Source organism: Zea mays, chromosome 3 (genome assembly GCF_902167145.1).
Source record: "Zea mays cultivar B73 chromosome 3, Zm-B73-REFERENCE-NAM-5.0, whole genome shotgun sequence".
Taxonomy (NCBI): Eukaryota; Viridiplantae; Streptophyta; class Magnoliopsida; order Poales; family Poaceae; genus Zea; species Zea mays.
The window spans coordinates 18,333,542-18,354,606 of NC_050098.1; the positions used below are offsets into that span (position 1 = coordinate 18,333,542).

At 42.3% G+C, this 21,065-nt stretch overlaps 1 protein-coding gene and 1 pseudogene across 3 annotated transcripts; both read right to left on the reverse strand.

Moving 5' to 3' along the window:
- Positions 1 to 7,656: 7,656 nt before the first annotated feature.
- LOC103649787 (uncharacterized) lies at positions 7,657 to 11,833 on the reverse strand. 3 transcript variants are annotated; one of them, XM_008675499.2, is made up of 6 exons: positions 11,613 to 11,795; positions 10,814 to 10,892; positions 9,866 to 10,018; positions 8,186 to 8,269; positions 8,025 to 8,098; positions 7,657 to 7,943 (listed from the first exon to the last, which is right to left on the reverse strand). In XM_008675499.2, exons 1-6 carry the CDS (start codon positions 11,676 to 11,678, stop codon positions 7,848 to 7,850), a joined length of 552 nt encoding a protein of 183 aa, XP_008673721.1. In that variant the 5' UTR covers positions 11,679 to 11,795; the 3' UTR covers positions 7,657 to 7,847. The 3 variants fall into 3 exon arrangements, 1 of the variants encoding a protein (XP_008673721.1); XR_004857085.1 differs by lacking the exons at positions 7,657 to 7,943; positions 8,025 to 8,098; positions 8,186 to 8,269 and adding an exon at positions 11,001 to 11,199 and having other exon boundaries at positions 9,479 to 10,018; positions 11,613 to 11,833; XR_563703.3 differs by lacking the exons at positions 7,657 to 7,943; positions 8,025 to 8,098; positions 8,186 to 8,269 and adding an exon at positions 10,991 to 11,199 and having other exon boundaries at positions 9,479 to 10,018; positions 11,613 to 11,833.
- Positions 11,834 to 16,672: 4,839 nt separating this feature from the next.
- Positions 16,673 to 20,403, reverse strand: LOC103651808 (protein ApaG-like; annotated as a pseudogene).
- Positions 20,404 to 21,065: the final 662 nt, after the last annotated feature.

The window sequence follows — 21,065 nt, forward strand, 5'->3', positions numbered from 1 at the left end:
CTTGGGCACGCATCTGAATTTCAGTTCAGCTTATCACCCGCAGACAGATGGCCAGACCGAAAGGACCAATCAAATTCTTGAAGACATGTTGAGAGCCTGTGCGTTGCAAGATCAGTCCGGATGGGACAAGAGATTACCTTATGCGGAGTTTTCCTATAACAACAGTTACCAGGCCAGTTTGAAGATGTCACCGTTTCAGGCGCTTTATGGAAGGAGTTGTAGAACTCCGTTGCAATGGGATCAGCCTGGAGAAAAGCAAGTGTTTGGGCCACACATTTTGCTTGAAGCCGAAGAGAACATCAAGATGGTTCGAGAGAATCTGAAGATAGCGCAATCGAGGCAGCGAAGCTATGCAGACACAAGAAGAAGAGAGCTGAGTTTCGAAGTTGGGGACTTTGTCTATCTGAAAGTGTCACCGATCAGAGAAGTCAGAAGATTCGGAGTGAAAGGCAAGCTAGCACCCCGCTACATTGGTCCGTACCAGATCCTCTCAAAGCGTGGGGAAGTGGCCTATCAGCTCAGTTTGCCCGAGAATTTGTCTGCTGTGCATAATGTCTTTCATGTGTCTCAGTTGAAAAAGTGCTTGCGTGTGCCAGAAGAGCAGTTGCCAGTGGAAGGTCTGGAAGTCCAGGAGGACTTGACCTATGTTGAGAAGCCAGCTCAGATCCTTGAGATTGCAGACAGAGTCACCCGGAGGAAGACCATCAGAATGTGCAAGGTCAGATGGAATCACCACTCTGAGGAAGAAGCAACCTGGGAGCGTGAAGATGATTTGATGGCCAAGTACCCAGCCCTGAATCTCGAGGGCGAGATTCTTTTAAGGGGGATAGGTTTGTAACGCCCCGAATTTTTGCAGTTGAATTTTTTTTCTTTTCTTTACTCGCCAAAATTCGGGCGTTACCTTTTCCTTTTCGTTTTCCCCTCGCTAAACCTTGACCTTTTCCAAAGTTCTCGCGGGATTCGGTTTGGAATTCCCGTGTCATGAAAAACCCTAAATACTTTAGGTTGTTTGATGCACCATGCCGAACCTTGCATTTCTTTTGATTGCTTTGAAAGTGCAAATGCATTCATGTAGAAAGATCGGATTTCGAAAATGAGGAGAAGATCTTTTCTTTCTTTTTCTCTCTCTTTCTCTCTCCTCTTTTTCTCTCTCTCTCCCGCGCTGTGGGCCGACCCCGGCCGGCCCAGCCGCCCCTGGCGCCCCCCCCTTGGGCCCAATTGGCCCATGCCGCCCCCACCTCCCCTTTTTTTCCCCAAAAACCCTCTCCCTCTCCCTCTCATTTTTTTGTCCTCTCTCATTTTCTCCCTAGCCGCCGCCCCTACCCGCCCCTGCCCTAAGCCGCCGCCGCCCCCTGCTCGGCCGCCGCCCCCTGCCGGCCGCCCCTCGCCGTCGCTCCCCAACACCGGTGAGCGCCCCCCTCCTCCCTCTCTCCTCCCTCCCCCATCCCCTCTCCCCTTTCCCCTCGCCGCTCGGCGCCATGGCCGCCGCCATGGCCGGCTCGGCCGCCCGCCCGGCCGCCCGCCCTGGCCGCCTGGCCGCCGCCATGGCCGGCTCGGCCGCCCGCCCGGCCGCCCGCCCTGGCCGCCCGGCCGCCCGCCTGGCCGCCCCAGCCCGCCTGGCCGCGCGCCCCTGGCCGCGCGCCTTGGCCGCCCGCCCGGCCGCGCCCCCGCCCCTGCGCAGGGCCGGTTCAACCGCCCCTAGGGCCGGTTCAACCGCCCCCCCTCTTTTTTTTATTTTTTATTTTATTTTATTTTATTTACTTTCTGTGATCCTAGTTACTTTATTTTAGGTAGGTTAATCATTGTTCATACCATGGAAATAGGAAGTTTAATTTAAAATTCCGTTATGCTAATTCATGTAGTTAATTGTTTATCTCGTGCAATGTTGATCAACTTAAAGTGATTAGGTTTCCATTAGCGTATATGTAACAGAATTCTTTTGTTAAGAACCAATTGTAATTGATCGTTAGTGCATAAGATTTAACCCCCTGCGAGACCCTTTCCCGTTTCTTTCTAACCATAACAAATGCGATATCGAATGTCATACTTGATGCATACTTACTTTATTTGTTCCCTTGTATGGTGTACTGTTCTTTTGTATTAAATGTGGATGGATGTATGTATGTTTGCAATCGCATAGAGAACGATTCGGTCGAAGAGCCCGAGGAACCCGCAGGAGAAGCCCCTGAGCAGCAGTCGTTTGGTGGAGGCAAGTGTCCTTTGACCTATCTCTGTCCTATTCATTATTTAATTCACCTCCCGCATTACACCTTTATACCTAAGGATTGACTAGCTTTTTGTTATCCATGTCCTTGTTTACCTATTTGGGTCGGATTATTACTGCTTAGTTTAATGCTATTGCTCAACTTTAATCAATGAACATGATGTGGTTATCTATGATACGCTGTTTTCCCGTTCTTATTTATGATTATACTTGTGGCATTTAAGGGGACTCGAGCGGTTTCTCGAGTGCCTCTCCGTAAGGACCTGTTCAATGGATGACCGCCCGGGAAAACAGTGCAACCATGAGGGTGGAATGGGGTGCCCTTAGCTGAATAATTAGAGGATCCGGGGTGTAGTTCACTTAGCCGTCGTGCCGTCAATGGGGCTCGGTGTATGCGGCTCGCTCTGCCTAGGTTGATTTGTCCCTTGGGGAGGAGTGCGGTACATTTAGGAAACCTAACGGGTGGCTACAGCCCCGGGGAATCTTTGTAAAGGCTTCGTAGTGAATCCTTGGCCATTCACCTCGGGAGTGAATAAGGGTCTTGCAAGCCCGGGCCAGAGAGGGAATCACGGCTTGTGGGTAAAGTGCACAACCTCTGCAGAGTGTTTGAAACTGATATATCAGCCGTGCTCGCGGTTATGAGCGGCCAAGGGAGCTCCAGTGATTAGTGGTACTTGATCAGAGATACTTTGGTACAGGTGGCAATGAGATTGATGGTTTTGATCATGGTTATGGTGCTGGTAAGTGGTATTCTTTCCGTTTGGAAAGGATACATTGGGCTAATAACTTGGGTTAATGTTAAAACCTGGCTTTCTACTAGTAAGTAATAACCTGACCAACTAAAAGCAACTGCTTGACTTATCCCCACATAAAGCTAGTCCACTACAGCCAAACAGGATACTTGCTGAGTATGTTGATGTGTACTCACCCTTGCTCTACACACCAAACCCCCCCCAGGTTGTCAGCATTGCAACCACTGCTCAGGCGAAGATGAAGCTGTGGAAGGAGACTTCCAGGAGTTCCAAGACTACGACGAGTTCTAGGTGTGGGTTAGCGGCAACCCCCAGTCGGCTGCCTGTGAAGGCCGCGTTATCTACGTTTCTTTTCCGCACTTTGATTTATTGTAAGAACTATATGGACGTCTCAGACGTATGATGTAATCGACTATTTCCCTTATTAATACTATTTTGAGCACTGTGTGATGATGTCCATATTATGTAACTGCTGTGTACGTGAATAACTGATCCTGGCACGTACATGGTTCGCATTCGGTTTGCCTTCTAAAACCGGGTGTGACACGGACGGACACTTGGACCTCAACAGAGGTAAGTCCGTTGATCAAAAGGCATTCCGGTCTATGATAGGTTCTATACTTTATCTTTGTGCTAGTAGACTTGATATTATACTAAGCGTATGCATGTGTGCTAGATTTCAATCTGGCCCCAAGGAATGTCACATTGTGGCCGTTAAGCAAATTCTTAGATATTTAGTTTCTATGCCTTGCTTCGGGATCTGGTATCCAAAGGGGTCTACCTTTGACTTAATCGGATATTCAAATTCCGACTATGTCGGGTGCAAGGTTGATAGGAAGAGCACATTAGGGACTTGTCAGTATCTGGGAAGGTCCCTGGTGTCCTGGAGCTCTAAGAAACAAACATCAGTTGCCCTATCCACCGCTGAGGCCGAGTATGTTGCCGCAGGACAGTGTTGCACATAACTGCTTTGGATGAGGCAAACCCTCCGGGACTTTGGCTACAATCTGATCAAAGTCCCACTTCTATGTGATGATGAGGGTGCAATTCACTTGGCGGATAATCATGTTGAACACATCCGCTCTAAGCACATAGACATCCGACATTACTTTTTGAGAGACCACTAGCAAAGGGGAGATATCAGTATTTATCATATTAGCACCGAGAACCAGCTAGCTGATATCTTCACCAAGCCTTTAGATGAGAAAGGTTTTGTAGGCTGTGTAGTGAGCTAAATGTCTTAGATTCGTGGAACTTGGATTGATCTATATCATACATGTGTTTTATGTCTTTGATCGTGTTACTTTAAGCATTAATGTCTTTACTTGCTTATTCTTGGTGCTCAAGTTGTACAAGTCATCCTTGGACCTCCCAAGTCCCTATGCACATGATGCACATGTTTAGGGGGAAGATGTACTACAACTTGATCCTTTGAGGCTAACGTGTTTGCTTGAGTACTTTTGATATAGTCTCAAAGTTGAATTGAAAGGGAAAATGTGAACTTGGCCAAAGAAAGGGCTTCCACTGCATTCTGGTATCAATGTATCTTGTCCCAAGTTCTTATTCGTGTTTTCTCATTGCCTTTGATCTTATTTGACATTTTTTGTGAGGCAATGGGGTTAATGGGCTAAATAGTTCTTGTGTTTTGGTGCTTAATGCCAAAGGGGGAGAAATTAAGGCTAAAGCAACTGGATCAGCCAACCACTTGCGAATTTTAACATTTCAAAATTTTAGAGTTAGAACTCTTGGTATTTGACCAAAATCCTCTTATTGCAAAAACTGTCCTCTTACGGGGGAGAAATTTGACTATGGGAAAAGGGGGAGTTTTTGGCACTTACTCTTGAAAGATCTTTTGATTTGCCAAAACAAATGTTTTTTGACATAGAGATAGGAAAATGAATTTGTTTTACGAAAATAAACCAAGTGGTGGCAAAAGTGATCCAAATATGCCAAATCCTATGTGAGAAGAATTGGTCTTCAATTTGCACTCTTTAGCTCATCTTTGAAAATGTTGTTGCATTTTTAGTTGCTTTTGATGTGTTGGCATAAATCACAAAAAGGGGGAGATTGAAAGGGAAATGTTCCCTTGGGCCATTTTTATAAATGTTTTGGTGATTAGATGCCCAACACATATTGTTTTGGTTGATATAAGCTAAGTATCAAAGAGATGCAAATGGAAAACAAAGGTATGATTTGAGCCTTAATAAATTGTTTTTGGTACTAACATTATTCCCAGGGTGGGCGTCTGGGTTACCCGAAAATTTCGGGTCGGGTAATTCGGGTATTTAAAATTTTGGGTTTTGAGAATCGATACCCGAAATTACAACGGGTTTTACAATACCCGAAAATTCGGGTACCCGAAATTTCGGGTTCGGGTATTCCCGAACTACCCGAACTGTTGTGTTGGCTTCATAAAAACACATACACCCTATTAAATTAGTATAAAAATATAGTTTGAATAATGATAGACATGGACATATAAAACACAAGCAATCTACAATCACAAGTTATGCACACTTACACATAATTATATATGTACAAATTAATAATTAAACATGACATGAGTACATGACACATGAAAGTTCGGGTAATTCGGGTATATCGGGTACCCGATTGTGATACCCGAATTACCCGAAATAAATTCGGGTTTTGCAAGTTGCTACCCGAAATTCCCGAACAAAATTCGGGTTTTGGGTATTTCGGGTTCAGGTTCGGTTATTACGGGTTCGGGTTTCGGGTTACGGGTTTTTTGCCCAGCCCTACATTATTCTACTAAGTGGTAGGAACCTTGTCAAATCAAAAGCAACCAGATTGGAGAAGTTCGGCTACGCCCAGCCAAATTTGCACCAGCCTGCGGTTCACCGGACTGTCCGGTACTCAGGCTGGCGCGCAACGGCTATAATTCACCGAACTATCCGGTGTGCACCAGACTGTCTGATGTGTCAGCCGCGCCCACGCCAACGGTCGGCCGCATGATCAGTGGGCGACACGTGGACTTCATCAACGGTCAGAAGGTCACCCACGAGGGCCGTGGCTGCAACGGTCGGCTTCTCTAGAAAAGGAAGGAAATCACGCACTATTCACTGTCCGGTGGTGCACTAGACTGTCCGGTGCGCCCACGGACAGAAGGCAACTATGGCCTTCCAAATGGAGCTACAACGGCTCCTAGCTGCCTTGGGGCTATAAAAGGGATCACTAGGCATATGGAGCAGTACATCAAGCACCCATTGAACATCCTAAGACGTCGAGACTTCGCATACACACATTTGGTTCATCGTGTTAGAGATTTGAGCACTTTTCTGAGCTGTAATTCCGCTGTGCTGTTTCGTGTGCTCGTTTCTTATCTTGCGCGTGTGTTGCTGTTGCAACTCTCGCTCTTGTGTGTGTTGCTATTCCCCCTTACTCTTGTGTTTACTTGAGATCATTTGTGTAAGGCGTGAGAGACTCCAAAGTGTGGAGATTCCTCACAACAGGATATTGTTGAGATAAAGAGAACCATGGTATTCAAGTTGATCTTTGGATCACTTGAAAGTGTTTGAGTGCAACCCTTGTCCGTTGGGACGCCACGACGTGGAGTAGGCAAGTATTCTACTTGACCAAACCACGAGATAAAAATCGTTGTGTCACTTGTCTTTATTCTTATGCGATTCTCTCTTCACTTCACTTGCATAATTGCTCTAAGTTTAATACTCATCTTGTGGAGAGCAATTAAGTGAAGAAGTTCACTCCGCTTGTACTTCTCTCTTGAACTTGGACTTAGCTTTCACTAATCTTATATTCTGTAATGGAAGAAAAAAGGATAAAACAAATGAAAATTTAAAACTTTGGGGGATTTAGGGATGTTTAGATAAATGCAAGTCTTAAGAGTAGCTTCACAATATGAACAGAAACAGGCAGACGTCAATAAGAGTAAAATGACACCTATTCAGAAGCAGAAAGTGGGTCAGGGACAAAAGTAATTGGTTGCACATCTGCACCAATCAAGCAAGGGGACCTAGCGGCGCTACACTCGTCCTTCTGCTCATCGGTGCTGCTCTCGTCCTTCTGCTACATGGAGCTCGCCAGCGAGATCCCATTGGCTGGTGTTTCGTTCTCGTACCTGCGCGTCGAGCTTGGGTACTTGGCGGTGACTGCGAGGTGGCATGGAGGTCCTGGAAATCGAGCGTACCGACAGCCTACCACCCGCGGAGGAAGACGACGTCGAGTTTGAGCTGGAGGAAGGTAGGGTCAGTGTACCACCCGCTCAGTGGCGTGACCGAGAAGTCCAGCGTGTAAACCCTATTATAGAGTACTCATGACATTTGTCATTGAAATTAATAAAGGAGCTCTTTTGAGGAGGTGATTTATGCATGATACACATTTTCTTTCAAATAAATACCAAATAAAAACACATAAACTTATGCATCATACTGGACTTCTTTTTGTTTGTGCATCAAACACAAAATTATAATTAAAACAAGTCTAGCTTTGAATTCAAATTAGAGCACTAAATAATATGGAAGCAAGAGAGTTAAAGAAGGGAGAATAAATAATAATTATAACGATAAATAAGTAATAACTAGGTGGATGCCCGTGCGTTGCAACGGGGCCACTACATTGCAACCATCAATACAATGTCAACTTCTATATATGATAGTACAATGTGTTGTGACGTCACATAAATTCTTATTTGATAAAATGTTAAGACTATATAGAACAAAATAAATAATACAATGCCGCAAGGGTTTCATCAAACAATGTCACATAGTAACAAGTATGTCACCATATAAAACGAAGAACATGCAAAAACTCTATTTATGTAACCCACCACAATAGAGCCAGAGATAAATGTTCATGAGTTCGAAGGCATTGTAGTGAATGTATGAATGAGCCTAAAATTCTGAAGTCCCTCGGTAGTAAAAATTATCTTTCTTCTCGCCACAAGGTAGGACACCGACTGATTCCCATTCTAACGTGAAAACAACATCCTACACAAATCCATAACAATATTAACATTATATATAAATAAGAAAAATTGTTCACTTGAGCAGGTGAAGACAAGGGCTTACAGAGGGGTTCTGAGGATCTATGTCAAAAGAGTTGATAGCATATGCTTTAGCAAGCAATTCAAGGGGTCTCTCATCTGCTAATAGAAAAAGAAGCCACGATAAGCAAAGATGATAAACACTGAACACCGACAATCCGAACGCTACATGTACATCTCACTTGCCTTGTTTGACAATTGCAAGGATCCCATCCTCTAAACACATGTCATCACTGGCAAAATATTCTTGTAGACATAGAAGAGATGAGCCTCCCACCAGCAAACATTAAAAAATGAGCCATGTTGCAGATATGACTCATGTAATCACACCCATAATACTCATTTGAACTATGTGGTCAATAGGGGTGGACTAAAATTGGAGTGGTAAGGGTCATCACACCAGCAATAACATGAACTTTCTGCTCCTCACTATCAGCAATGCAGTGACCTATATCCATACAGCCCATGGTACCAATGGACTATGTCACTGCTCAGACTCACTTATTAGATATATGTGGGTGCAAGAGCATACAATAGAGTTACGGACCCTTGTAGGACCAACTCATCTCAAAATAACTAATTATTAGATGAATTTGGATATCTCATATCATAGGACAAAGTTACTCAAGTATAAAACAGTAAATCACTTTCAGAAAAGATGTAAACCAACACAGACTTCTGATTCTTGATTGCATGAAAACTTGCTCATTTAAGAACATTCTTGGTTGCCTAGCGTGGAGGCGCAGGAGGCAGAACAAGGGGTAGGCAGAACCATGATAGGCAGCCTACCCCTTACCTTCTTCATAGTAGTAGAGATAAAAGTTTGAGTGGCAAGTACAAACCAAATGTTGATAACAATTTGTTAATATTAACAACTTCCTTCACCCGAAACCATATTTTTATCTTCCATTTCCATATTTCTCATTTGGTAGCAGTTGATGATCTTTATAGCAACCCTATGTCATGTAAGGTTATGCTCTGCAATCTTCACTTTTCCAAATGTACCAATACCTAAAATTCTCCCTAGGCTGTAGTTCGTTAATGCTTCAGAATGTTCACCCCCTCTAGGGAAAATGTAAACAAATATTCCATCCATCCTAATTTATAATTTGTTTGATTTTTTAATAGATGGCTTCAAATGTGCAATGTAAATAAGGGTTCTTAAGATACATGATTTCCCCAAAGTTAAAAAACCAATGTTCGACGATTTTTCTATGATTGCAGCTAATTTCAGTCGAAAATTAGTCACGTCTAAGTGTATAGATATATGGTAGATTAATATATAGTATACACTTGCACGTACACATTAGGAAAAAAATGTAAATACATGTGTGAAATTATCTGACAATTCTTCATATGGTATTTGTCCACGGTAGGTAGGCTAGGTGTTCCCTTAGTTTTTGTGCAAAATATGGAGGATGAATCACTCGATGACTATTGAAGTAAAGAATACAAAACAATTGTGTTGTTTTAGTTTTTTTGTTGAACCTTGTGAACTGCTAGTAAGATATTTAGTCAAAGCTTATTTGCATCCATCGGAGAGCCAATGCAAATAGTAAAAAAATGAGCACCAAGTCCAGCTAAAATATGGGTAAAACGTTATCAGTATACCTAGGAAGTTTTAGAAACATCTACATGAACAGAACAAAGGAATGAATAATGATAATGAAATATAATGCGCACCACAAAGACATTAGAGTCAACAGGTACATGTTTGAACTAATCATAGTTGTCCAACTCGGCAGCGTTAATTATGACATTGCGTGCGACATTTGGGCCAAGGCCAGTCCACAAAGCTCCAATACCTTCTTGGAAACATGAAAGATTTTAAGGACAACGAAAAAAGAAATAGTCTTGTACACTTACTGCCCATGATGGTTAAAGTAACATGTCTGATTATTATAGCATATACATTAAGGGCTCTAGAATAACTCCTCTTGACAGTGTTAGCCTTTCCATCAACTTGCAACCTAACATTAACGAGATCAGTTGGATTTGCCACAACAATAGCTATCACACCTGAAAATAGACCAAAAAAGATCATTAAACAATGTATGGTTCTCCACTTTGTCGAGCCTGTCACCTTTAGGGCTTGTTCATTTAGGAGGGATGGAAGGAGATTGGAGAGAATTAAATCTCTTTCTAGTCAAAATTGAATAGAAAAGGTATTTAATCCCCCTCGATCCATGTGCAACCAAACAAGGTCTTAACGTGAACTGACCAGATTTATGAACTACTACCTCTGTTCTCAAATATTTTTCGCCCGCTAGTTCATTTTTGAACTAAACTGCGACAAATAAAAAAGAACAGAGGGAGTACAATACTAAAAACAGGAAAAAAAACTTGGGCATAGGACAAACCAGACATGAACCAAAGGTATCATGTTTTGGACATGAACAGTAAACAAGACGAATGGTTTAAACAATAGTTCCAAAAAAGAAAATAGATGTAAGGTTCACATGATTTATTCTGCATCCACATTTAGGGTGCATATGGTTCTTAACGTTGACACTTTGACAGAGCTAGCTTGACGCCTAAATGTGAATCAACCTGGTTTGTAGATACACAGTTAAAAAGAGCGAACCACATTTTGACACGATAAAACTCAGATGAACATATGCAGCCATGTTTAGCTAAGCATGCAAATATGAACAGACATATGTCATGGGTCACATGACTTATTATGTTGCATTGAAACTACATAGTAAGTTGTGTGTGGCAGTCTGGCAGATAAGATACAAGTTTGCTATGTGCGGCAATCAGAAAGATGTGTAGTTAATTGAAGTTGAAGTGGAGGGAGCAAAATGTACCAACCTGTGGCAAGCGCAGCAAGAATCTTGCTTAGTAAACTGACATCACCCACAACAGCACCTCTGACGAAGAAAGCCTTCACCTGCAAGTTTATAGAAGGGAAATTCCCATTTATTGTTGTGAGAAAGTCACATTGAATCGAAGGAGAAGACAACTGAAAGAATGTGGAGGGGTACAGACAGGATCATACAGGCCGATGTGGAGGCCATCATAGAGGAACTGACAGTGGGGGCCAAGGATGATGCCCTTCTAGAGCGTGGCAACCCCTTCCTCTCTGGCGATGCACGTTATTGTGGCTAGTGTCCCTCCACCAGCAGCAGTTGTGGCTGTTGCAGCCACAGGTGGTGGCGTTAATGGTGCCTTCCTTTGCAGCTGGATCTGCACTTTGGCTATGTCCAAAGGAATGGTAAATCAAAGCTGGCTCCAAGCCCAAATCGTTGACACTTCTATTTGAGATCAAATAAACATCCTCCAACTTTCTTTGAAGAAGCAAATGGCAACGTTAGCCTAGCTAGTAGCCCCGAACTAATAGTTCTTAAGTTGAAAAAAATAAAATACGAATATCATGCCACTTGCAAGACAAACAAATCCCTCTTCAATTTGCCTCAATGGCTCATCAAAACAAAGCTACTGCAAGCCCCAGTCACTACTCACTATGCTTGAGGTAGGGAGCGAGGGAGTAGTCCCAATTTCAGTGGCTTTTCAGTGGCTCCTCCTCTGCCTCTCAGAAGGATGGATGCCATGCGATGCTTGCGAGAGGTTGTAAAAAAGAAACTAAAGAACGCGGGTGCGCGGACGGTACCTCCGCGAAGCAGGCGACGAAGGCACTTCTGAAGAAGATGGCAGTGAAGGAGGAGGCAGTCACCATGCGTCCTGGTCTCCCGCGCGGCAGCCGCTCGTGGTGGTGGGGTTTGGTAGGGGATAGGAAGAATCCGGCTCTTTGCTGGCCGGAGCCATGGAATGGACAAGACACAGAGGCAGCCAAGGGAAAGGACTCTCACAACCGTCTTCTACTCTTCTATACTAACTAGGTAGGTGCCCGTGCGTTGCGACGGCACATACGTTGTTGAGGGAGATCTATGGCTCTCCAAGTCGATGACAGGCTATCGTTGTTGCTAGGCACCATCAACTCATGCAAATCTGTCCCTTATCAAAGAACATGCTAAAATAAAAAAGGCTTGTATGATTCATCATTGACCGATCAATTTTCATAACTACAGTGAAATTGTAGGCTCATGTCACACCATATGCGATAGCATCATCGCTTGATCATTCACACAAGTAGAAATTGGATTTGTGAGAGCGGTAACAATAGAAGTGAGCAGCCATCTATTTCATTGAAGGCTTCATTTTGCCAACAAAATAGTGGTATGGACAGCTCGAAAACTAATTCTAAAACCTAAAATCTTGAGCCACATTGTATATCATACTTATCTTCTACAAGACTGTAATACCCATGAACACCACCAGGAGCGGGCTTAGACTTCGGCTGTCAGTGTAATTCGATCGTATGTCCCGGTGCTAGTAACCTTGGCAAGGTCCACCCTGTGCTGCTTAGCTAGCTTCTTAGCGTGCCAGTTGGCAATGCCCTTCCTCCTCGTGGCCACCAGTGCTTTTCTTGGAATCAGAATGGGGATGGAGAGGGTAGCTGCAGCTTGGAGCCCAAAAATAATCCTTAACTTGTATTTATCATCGAGTATTTGTGATTCCTATGAGGAGATGTTTAGGGTCAACAGAAGCTCAAGAAGGAAAATACATTAAAGTGACCTTTACATGTAAAAAATGTTTTACCTTCATAGAGTAATCAGCAAGACGCTTTCTTAATTGTACAATCTCTTCTTCCCCTTTTGACTTTAACAGTAGGTAGGACCTATCATTATTAGGAACAATGTATCAATGGTATGCAGAATTACAGATGACGTTGAACGAAAACTAATTTACCTGCTTCTATGATATGTTTGAGTTTATCTCTGAAATTGGTAATAACCTAGAATCATAATGGATCATAATCTCTCTTGACTGCAAAACAAGGTTAAATCATGAGTGAGCAAACTGACAAAAGTATCTCTCAAAACAAAAAATAGGTAAGATGGAACAGATGTGGCACCCATGCATTTTCTATCCAACCATGCGGAAAATGATAGCCATCACTGTATTAGGAGTATGGTAGAACCGTGTGGTTAGCGAGTGCACCTCCACATCTCCGTCAAAGGCACCCCGAGATGATGATAACAGAATGCCGACATGATGGCATTAAGAGTCCTAGAAAAACAGGCACGATAGATGATGTAGCAGTAGCCACAGCAGTAGAGGAAGTAGGGAGGCCGAGCTGGTGGAGCAACATCTTTATGCTTTACCTGTTTCTCAATTTCACCAATTTGTTGCCTCTAATGTGATGGTGGAGCAATTAAGCAATAAGGATGACATCTCGCATTTCAGATTGTGTCAGTGCAGAAGTATTAACATTGTTTTTCTTTGCATAATCAGAGAGAATTAAGTCCTTAGCAGCCATATGACCACGATCAGTTGCATCTTAGAGAAACATAGCCATCTCTTGAAGTCTCGACGACACTTCATTCAAATTCATTGTCCATAGCGAGTCAACAATCATCCTCATCTCTCTAGCGTAGTAGTGTATTTCCAGAACTGCGGAAAACAGTCCATCCATGACTTCCTTAAACCTACAGAACTGAAACAACAACTAATGGTTAGTTAGAAAAAAACAATGATGATGTAAAATGAATATGAGTAGACATTATGCTGATACAACAGAGATTACAATGATATAACAGAAAGTGAAGAACCAATACGTCTGCTACTATAAGCAGGACATGATACTGGCCACCACTACTGTCAACAATCCAGTAGCAGTCTCGATAATTGATGCAAATGAAGTCGGACGTGTTAGGCGTTATTCATAACAATGAATCTTACAATGGTCATATGTGAAGTCACAAGTGATGACAAGTGCCAAATTAAGTTGTTGTACAAGTTCCCTCTACCGAGCTAGTGCTTGCTCAAAGCCATCACACGATTGGTTATCACGATAAAATGAATACGATATATATTATTAAGTATATGCATTTTTTTCTTTATGTAAAAAACTAAATGTAGGCAGGTTAAGAACTGACTGTCGCCAAATCCAAAGCATAGTATGAGGTTGTCATCATCAAATCGTGTGAGGGTTCTCCCTATTGGACATGGCTTGCTCGTATGGGTTTGGAGTGTTTCCCATTGCTGAGGCATTATAAAAGCTTAGTTATACTAAGACCTAGAAAGGGAAAATACAGGAAACAACCTACAATTTCCAATTTTCGAATTGTGAACTTGAGAAAGTTCAAATAAGTAATTAGAGTACCTTTGAGCTAAAAAATGAAGCTGGTCTTGCATTACAAGCTTAGTTATACTAAGACCTATCAACAATTTGTTTTTTTGCTAAGTATGAAGCCAATGCAAAACAACTATCCAAACCATTAGTATCTGCAGAAATTGTAAGCCAGAGTTGAAGCATGACAAGGGAATTGAGGTTCAAGTACTTTGAAGAGCAAAACATGGAATAACTTTTTTCTATCAATAGCTAAAAAGATCTGAGACTTCCTAGTATGTCCAAACATGTACCACCCCTTTTTCTCAGGTGCCTTCCTAATTTGTAGAAAAAGCAAAAAGAAAAATAAATTAAGAAAGATCAATTATAGCAGTAGCAAGAATAAAATTAAAGCATACTGCAAGGAGTGGATACCAGTGATGAATACCTAGGCTGGTCTGTAGGCCAGGGGGAAAATCATATTTTTTACTATCACTTCTGTTGTCAAAAAACCACCTCCAAAGAATTCGACCTGCCAAGAAATGAGCAAGACTTTTAAGCATCCATAACTTTTTTACCATCAACACTGATATTCTTTTTTTCACCAGTGATGAATACCTAGGCTGGTCTGTAGGCAAGGGGAAAAAATCAAACATATAGACTAAATGAAACTTAAACAAAAAATGATTACCCAAACATAGCAATTAACCCAAGTGTTTAGCCTTGCAATATTTTTTTTGCTTCAGTAGTAAAGGGACGCCATCTATGTTGAGGCATGTTAAAAAAATTAACTTGCTCCACACAGCACTGTACTTGATAGAATTAATCTAATAAAACATCCACACAACACTGTACTTAATGAAAACATATTCAATATACACTTCCACTAAATTGATTAACCCTCTACAGTTCAAGCACAGGATCACACAGATCGACCACAAGCACATGGAGTACATGGAGTATTTGCAGGCAACATGGAGTACAGACATGTAGCAATGTCTAACCAAATTTTCATGTGCACCCTAAATCATGTATGTCTCTATGCCTTGGCCTCACATAGCACCTTCTTGTCTCACAGGATGAACGTGAGCACTGGTGCTGCTCGTCCGAATCCTCAAGGATCATTTCACTATGGATCTATCAATGTGAGCCAAGTTTACAAGATGAGGAATGAACCACCTGTTATCATCAATGGGAAGAAACAGACTACACTGAGTGGTATCTCTTATTCCCCACCCGACACTCCTCTGAGGTTGGCAGATCTGTACGACAAGAAAGATGTCTACACACTCGACTTCCCTACAATGCCAATTGATGGACCGCTAGTGATCAGAACATCTGTCATTAACTCCACATACAAGAACTTTTTGGAAATTGTATTTCAGAACAATGATTCAACTGTCTAGACCTACCACATTGATGGATATGCATTCTGGGTTGTAGGGTGAGTAAGGTTTCTACTGTCTACTACTCTCGTTTCCTTATGCTGCACATTTTCAAGGTTCCTGGATACCGAAACATTTTCATACTGCCAACAGAATGGACTATAGCAAGTGGACTAAGAGTAGTCGTGGGACTTACAACAAGTGGGATAGTGTTTGTGCAGGTCCAGAACATCCTACAAAAAAACTATTACTTCCAGATCGACTAAACATATTCAATATCCACTTCCACTAAATTGATTAACCCTCTACAGTTCAAGCACAGGATCACACAGATCGACCACAAGCACCTGAACCTAATGCACAACCACAACATATAAAAAACACTTCCACTAAAAATTAGGAAAAAGCATCTGCTGCTCTGAATATAAGTCTATAGGATGTAATTTAAGTCTGTGATATTTTATCCGCGCTGATCTGAGTATACCAATAATAAAAAAACTTAGCAACGGGAACACACTGTATATACATGCAAATGCAACATAAAAGAACAGTCTCCTGGATCCCTCTGGTAACAAAGAAACAAGCAGGGGTAACGAGTAGACAGCGACGGCACGAACGATCGATCGTCTGCATTGGTCAGTCAAGCGTATTGCGTCGAGCTTGATTTTTTGAGGTGGCTGAAACCGGAAAGCGTGAGCTAGTACTGCCCTGACGCGCTTCTCCTGAAGATTTACACGCCCGAGAGCAAGGACAGGAAGGTGAATCGCTCTGAATATAGCACTGATCGAAGTAAATATCTGCACAAACAGCTAGATGTACCTGGCAGCAGTAGATGTATGGAGAGCGCCAGGAATGATCTTGGGTTGTTGTGGCGTGCCTGCTTGATATTTTATAGGCGCGGATCCGATTTGGGCGCAATCCATGTTCAGCGGATCCGATTTGGGCGCAATCCATGTTCTGTACTACATTCCTAGTATCATGCAAACATAATATGAGTTTAATAACATCCTTTTTAATGTATAGTTCATATATATGCTGGACCTGACATCGTCATTCGATACTAATTCATAAAGTACATTTCATTTTGTTATGTATTTTATCCAAACAAGATGATATCTCAAATGGTCATAGAATGGAATTGCTGGTAATATTAAGTCAAAGTGATCAAAATACCAAACCTGAACATTTATTTCCTCCATTAGAATCTCATTCGCCTTCTCAAACAAAACCCTTACTTGTACCACATAAATTGCAGGGGATCGAAGCCTCCAATTTAGTACTACAAATCATCACAATCTTGAACTGAAGAGGAGGGTTAACGGACTGTTAGAAACATCCATTCCCATCCAGTATTTCAAATAATCGTAATACTCAACTGAAGCCAAATAATTAGCTGTCTATTAGAAACATGCTCCCATCCAATGTACAGAACAGCTGCTACAAGTATTCAGTTTTCAATTTCAGTTCAACAAGTATTCCAACATTATGCACATGCATATACCTGTTAAGATGTTTAAAATTCAAGTTATATCATGGCGATATGTAAATCAGTGAAGTATTGATGTAGAGATCAAATAAATGAGACAATGCAGCTTTACTGAAACTGGAATTTTAGACCAATGTGCGGACTACTGAACAAGAAAAATGAACTGTATGAATAAAGTATGAACAAGACAAAAAGGATTCATTCCAGAAACATAATGCTGACAAAAAAAGGAAGCATTGGTTTGGGTAGGTACATCTACGGGAACAGGGCGAACGAGCACATGAATGTTGACGAACTGAATGCCCCTAGAGAGGTACTTGGAGATATGGATGTACAACATCCGCTTTGCAAAGGTAAATCACCAAAAAACTGTATCTTTAAAAAGAAAAAAATTGATTTCAGACATCGCTAAAACCGTACCCTGCCTAACAGATGCAGATAAATGGTTCAAGAGATCCAAGCTCTAAAAAGCAAGGCATGTCAAAACCCTGTACTTAAGAACCCCACCCATAGAGAAACATGTGTTCGTGACTTCGTGTAAGCATTGCCTAGACTTTAACCTAGGCCAATCCAACATTTCCCCTGCCACCCAAGAGAATTGAGTGGCGATGGACAGTGGAGAGATCCACTCAATCTCGGTGTAATTAATCCCTTGCAACCGAATATGTCCTAAAAGTATCTCTGTATGTGAAGGAAGACATGTTGAAAGCTACCAACGAGATCCTCCAGGAAAAGGTACCCAATGTCAGCTCACTCTGTGCTACAAACTTCAGGTTATATTCCTACATCATGATAGTTCTGACCGTAATAACATCATAGGACAAAAAAACACATATGTTAAGCATGAACAACCAATGACAACCCTAAACCAAAACACTACTTGACCTTGCACCAGGGCACTTGGCTCCAGCCATAAGTCAACCATAGTAGTTCCACCTGAACCTTGCGCTCAATTACATTACTTACAATAAATATTTGTGTTTGTGTGTCTAGTTTAAATCTCAGGGCTTGTTTGCAGAAGGGGGTTGTGAGCTAAAATCCCTTACTATTCAAAATTGAATAGTAAGGGATTGTAACCCCCCTTAATTCCCTTCAATCCATTTGCTCCCAAGCAAGCCCTCGGTGTAGTTCATAGCAGAACATCATTATCGTCACCAAGAATTGACAGAGAGAATGGCGCAAATGCAACATTGAATGTTGATGATCCAGCCTTGTCGATGTGCTTCATCTCAAAGTCACCTTCCTACAATTCAAAATGGGTTCAAATTACTTACTCCTATTTAACATACTAAACAAAACAGGAAACTGTTGATGAAACTTTTTGCAGAAAAGAACATCCATCGAGTTACCATTCTCCCATTTGGAGTGCTCAATGGGCATGCAGAAGAGTACTCAAAACCAGTCTTCGGGAATATGACAGGTTGTTCTCCCACTACTCCAACTCCCCTAACACAACAATGATGTCAATCATATTAGCACATCCTTTACGATAATGAAATTAGAGTTTGTTACAATAAACACTAACCAAATGTTTTCTGTCCTTCCATTTCCATCTGTAACAATCCAGTGCCTTTTGAGAAGCTGAACAGGGCGCTGAGAACTATTCGTAATTCTAATTCTATAAGCAAAAAAGAATTGCCCTTTCAATGGTTGGCTCCGGCTTTCAATATAGACGCTCCTGACTTGAACTCTTATCCCCTAAAATTTTCATTACAACTATATCAGAAAATAACGTTGCACCAAAAGATATAAAGTAATAGTTGACCTAAGTTAACTAAACATAATAAGGCTGACATGACTGTGAAAAAGCAAAGTCTGTTTGGTCATTTCTCAGTCACACGCATTAACGGGTAACCTAGGATTCCTAGGCTGCTGTTTCAGCTTTGCTTTGATAGCAAAACTTCTTCGGTATCTCAAATTCACGTGTGACAAAGCACCACAAATATTTATAGGTGAATGATCTTTTTCTTCAATACCTCTAGAAGTTTTCTGTCACTAATATGCAAGTTCCAGTCTCAAAATATCACATGGTCTAATTTATTGAAAAGCCACCAGACCCATTCACGTGCTCATTTGCTACAACTACAAGCACAACATGTGAAGAGATAAAACATGTCAAAGGTGTGCAGTTTTGACCAGATAAGATTGAACATAATTCAGTGATAACTTTGACCCCATTAATCACTTCTTTTCTTTGTGAGCCACAACACAACTACTTCCTCGTACTATTAGACCATTTCCACATTCTCAGGGAAAAAACTCAGACCTGTTTCTTAGCAGATTCATCCTCAGATAGTAAGTTGGGGACTTTTCAACACTTCATACATTCACATGGAAAACGACAATACTTCACTCAATACTTTGCCATGGAAAACAAATGTGCTTCCAAAGTACTTTCCAAACTGAAAGGGAGGTGCTGAAAAAAACTTACCAAAGTAGTTGCATCGCTAGAACATTTGAGGAGGGAGTGTGGAGCCAAAATCTTTAATTCATCTCTGTATTTAGCAGCATCCTGGAAGGATGAATGCATGAAAAATAAACATGGTGAGAGTGTTTTCAGACAATGGGAAAAAGTTCCAGCATCCCCTTTCAAATATGTATCAGTCCACAATTAGTATAGTAGCAACCTAAACAGAAAAACATGTCTGATATGATGTGACTGCAAAGCAAAACTGCACTACATGGCAAGCGGTACAATTGGAAGTTCAAAGTCCCAACCATGAGGCTGGAATAGTGGAAATGCCATTCTGGCCATGAGAATGAGAATGCAGCAGATATGAGAAGGTAAAAGCACATGCCTCGCTTAAAAAATATTAAAATGCCTTGTGTCCGTAAGACTTCCTCTGAATTTTTAGTGCCAACAATTGGTGAAAAGGAAGCATGCATTCAATGTTGGTAGTTCAATCAACATATGATCAAGTCAGTCATCATCATAAAGACTTGCTACACACATAGTCTTCCCAAAGTCTGTCTCAGTTAGCTACCATCAATAAGAATGGTTGGAGGTTGGAATAATCCATCAGTCATTCATCATCCAACCATGCTAAAGAAATTATATAAAAGTAATTGAATTGCTTGGAACAACGACAAGGCATGAGTACAATACCTCAAACCTCTCCTCCTCAATGGCCTTCTTCATCAACCTGCGAGGCACAACATGGGCTCCTTCTCCTCGAAGGACCTCAGCGAGTCCCTCAACTTCGCTGCTTCCTTGTAATCCTGCAAGACCAATCCCAAGGTACAGGTCAACGAAGAGACCAGATTTCGGCGAATGCTGATATTGCAAAATTTCATTTCAGCCTTTACCTCAAATTGGGCGGCCACGGCGAGCTGCTGCTTTAGCATGGCGTACTTCTGGCTTCTCATCAGAAGCGACGGTGACCGCCTTCTCCTCCTTCTCCCTTCGCACCACCTCCTCCCCCTCCTCGTCCTTCCTCGGCGAATTAAAACTATGCAATACAAATAGCGTCCACAAGGATATCTGAGATTTCATGGTCAAAAACAAATTGAATCTGGAGCTAACTATCCCTAACCAATCGACTAATCTGCTAAGTCGTTACCATTGTGCCTCCTCTTTGCAAGGCAATCACAGATATAACAAGGTTGAGCAGACAAGAAGAACTGGAGCTACCTTTCCATGAAGCGAGGCTTCTTATGCGGTTGTGAATGAACCTGTAGCACAAGGCGACGACGATGGCCAACGCTAGCTCTGCGCTTCGGTACGGACTTCACAGCAGTGACACCTCCTGCACATACCCTTCGTCCTCGAGCACCGCCCCTGGATCCAGCCTTGCCTACACCGAAGAAGTGCCTATCGCCGCCCACCTTGTTAGCTTCACAGAGAACGCGAGAGGAATACCAACTGCCTTGTACGGGGAGCCGGCAACCATGGGCGAGAGTCCTCCTCACCAGAGTTGGGGGAGAGGATGGGGGAGATCCGGGTCGAGGTCGAGGCCGAGGCTCAGACCCCGTCCCCAGCAAGTTCATCTCGCCAAGCGTGGGATCTGGGCGCTGGTACATGGAGCAACCTCGAGGTTGGACTCGCCCATGGCGCGGAGGAGCTCGTCGTGGCAGGAGGCC

Bases quoted from the DNA above. Each gene is read 5' to 3' on its own strand.
- LOC103649787 (XM_008675499.2), bottom strand. From the start codon at position 11,678: ATGGTGACTGCCTCCTCCTTCACTGCCATCTTCTTCAGAAGTGCCTTC. The intron at 10,019-10,813 runs GTTGGTACATTT...GTCTATTTTCAG, and splicing joins TCTTGCTGCGCTTGCCACAG to GTGTGATAGCTATTGTTGTG. The intron at 8,270-9,865 runs GTAAGTGTACAA...TGCTGGTGGGAG, and splicing joins TACTTTAACCATCATGGGCA to GCTCATCTCTTCTATGTCTA.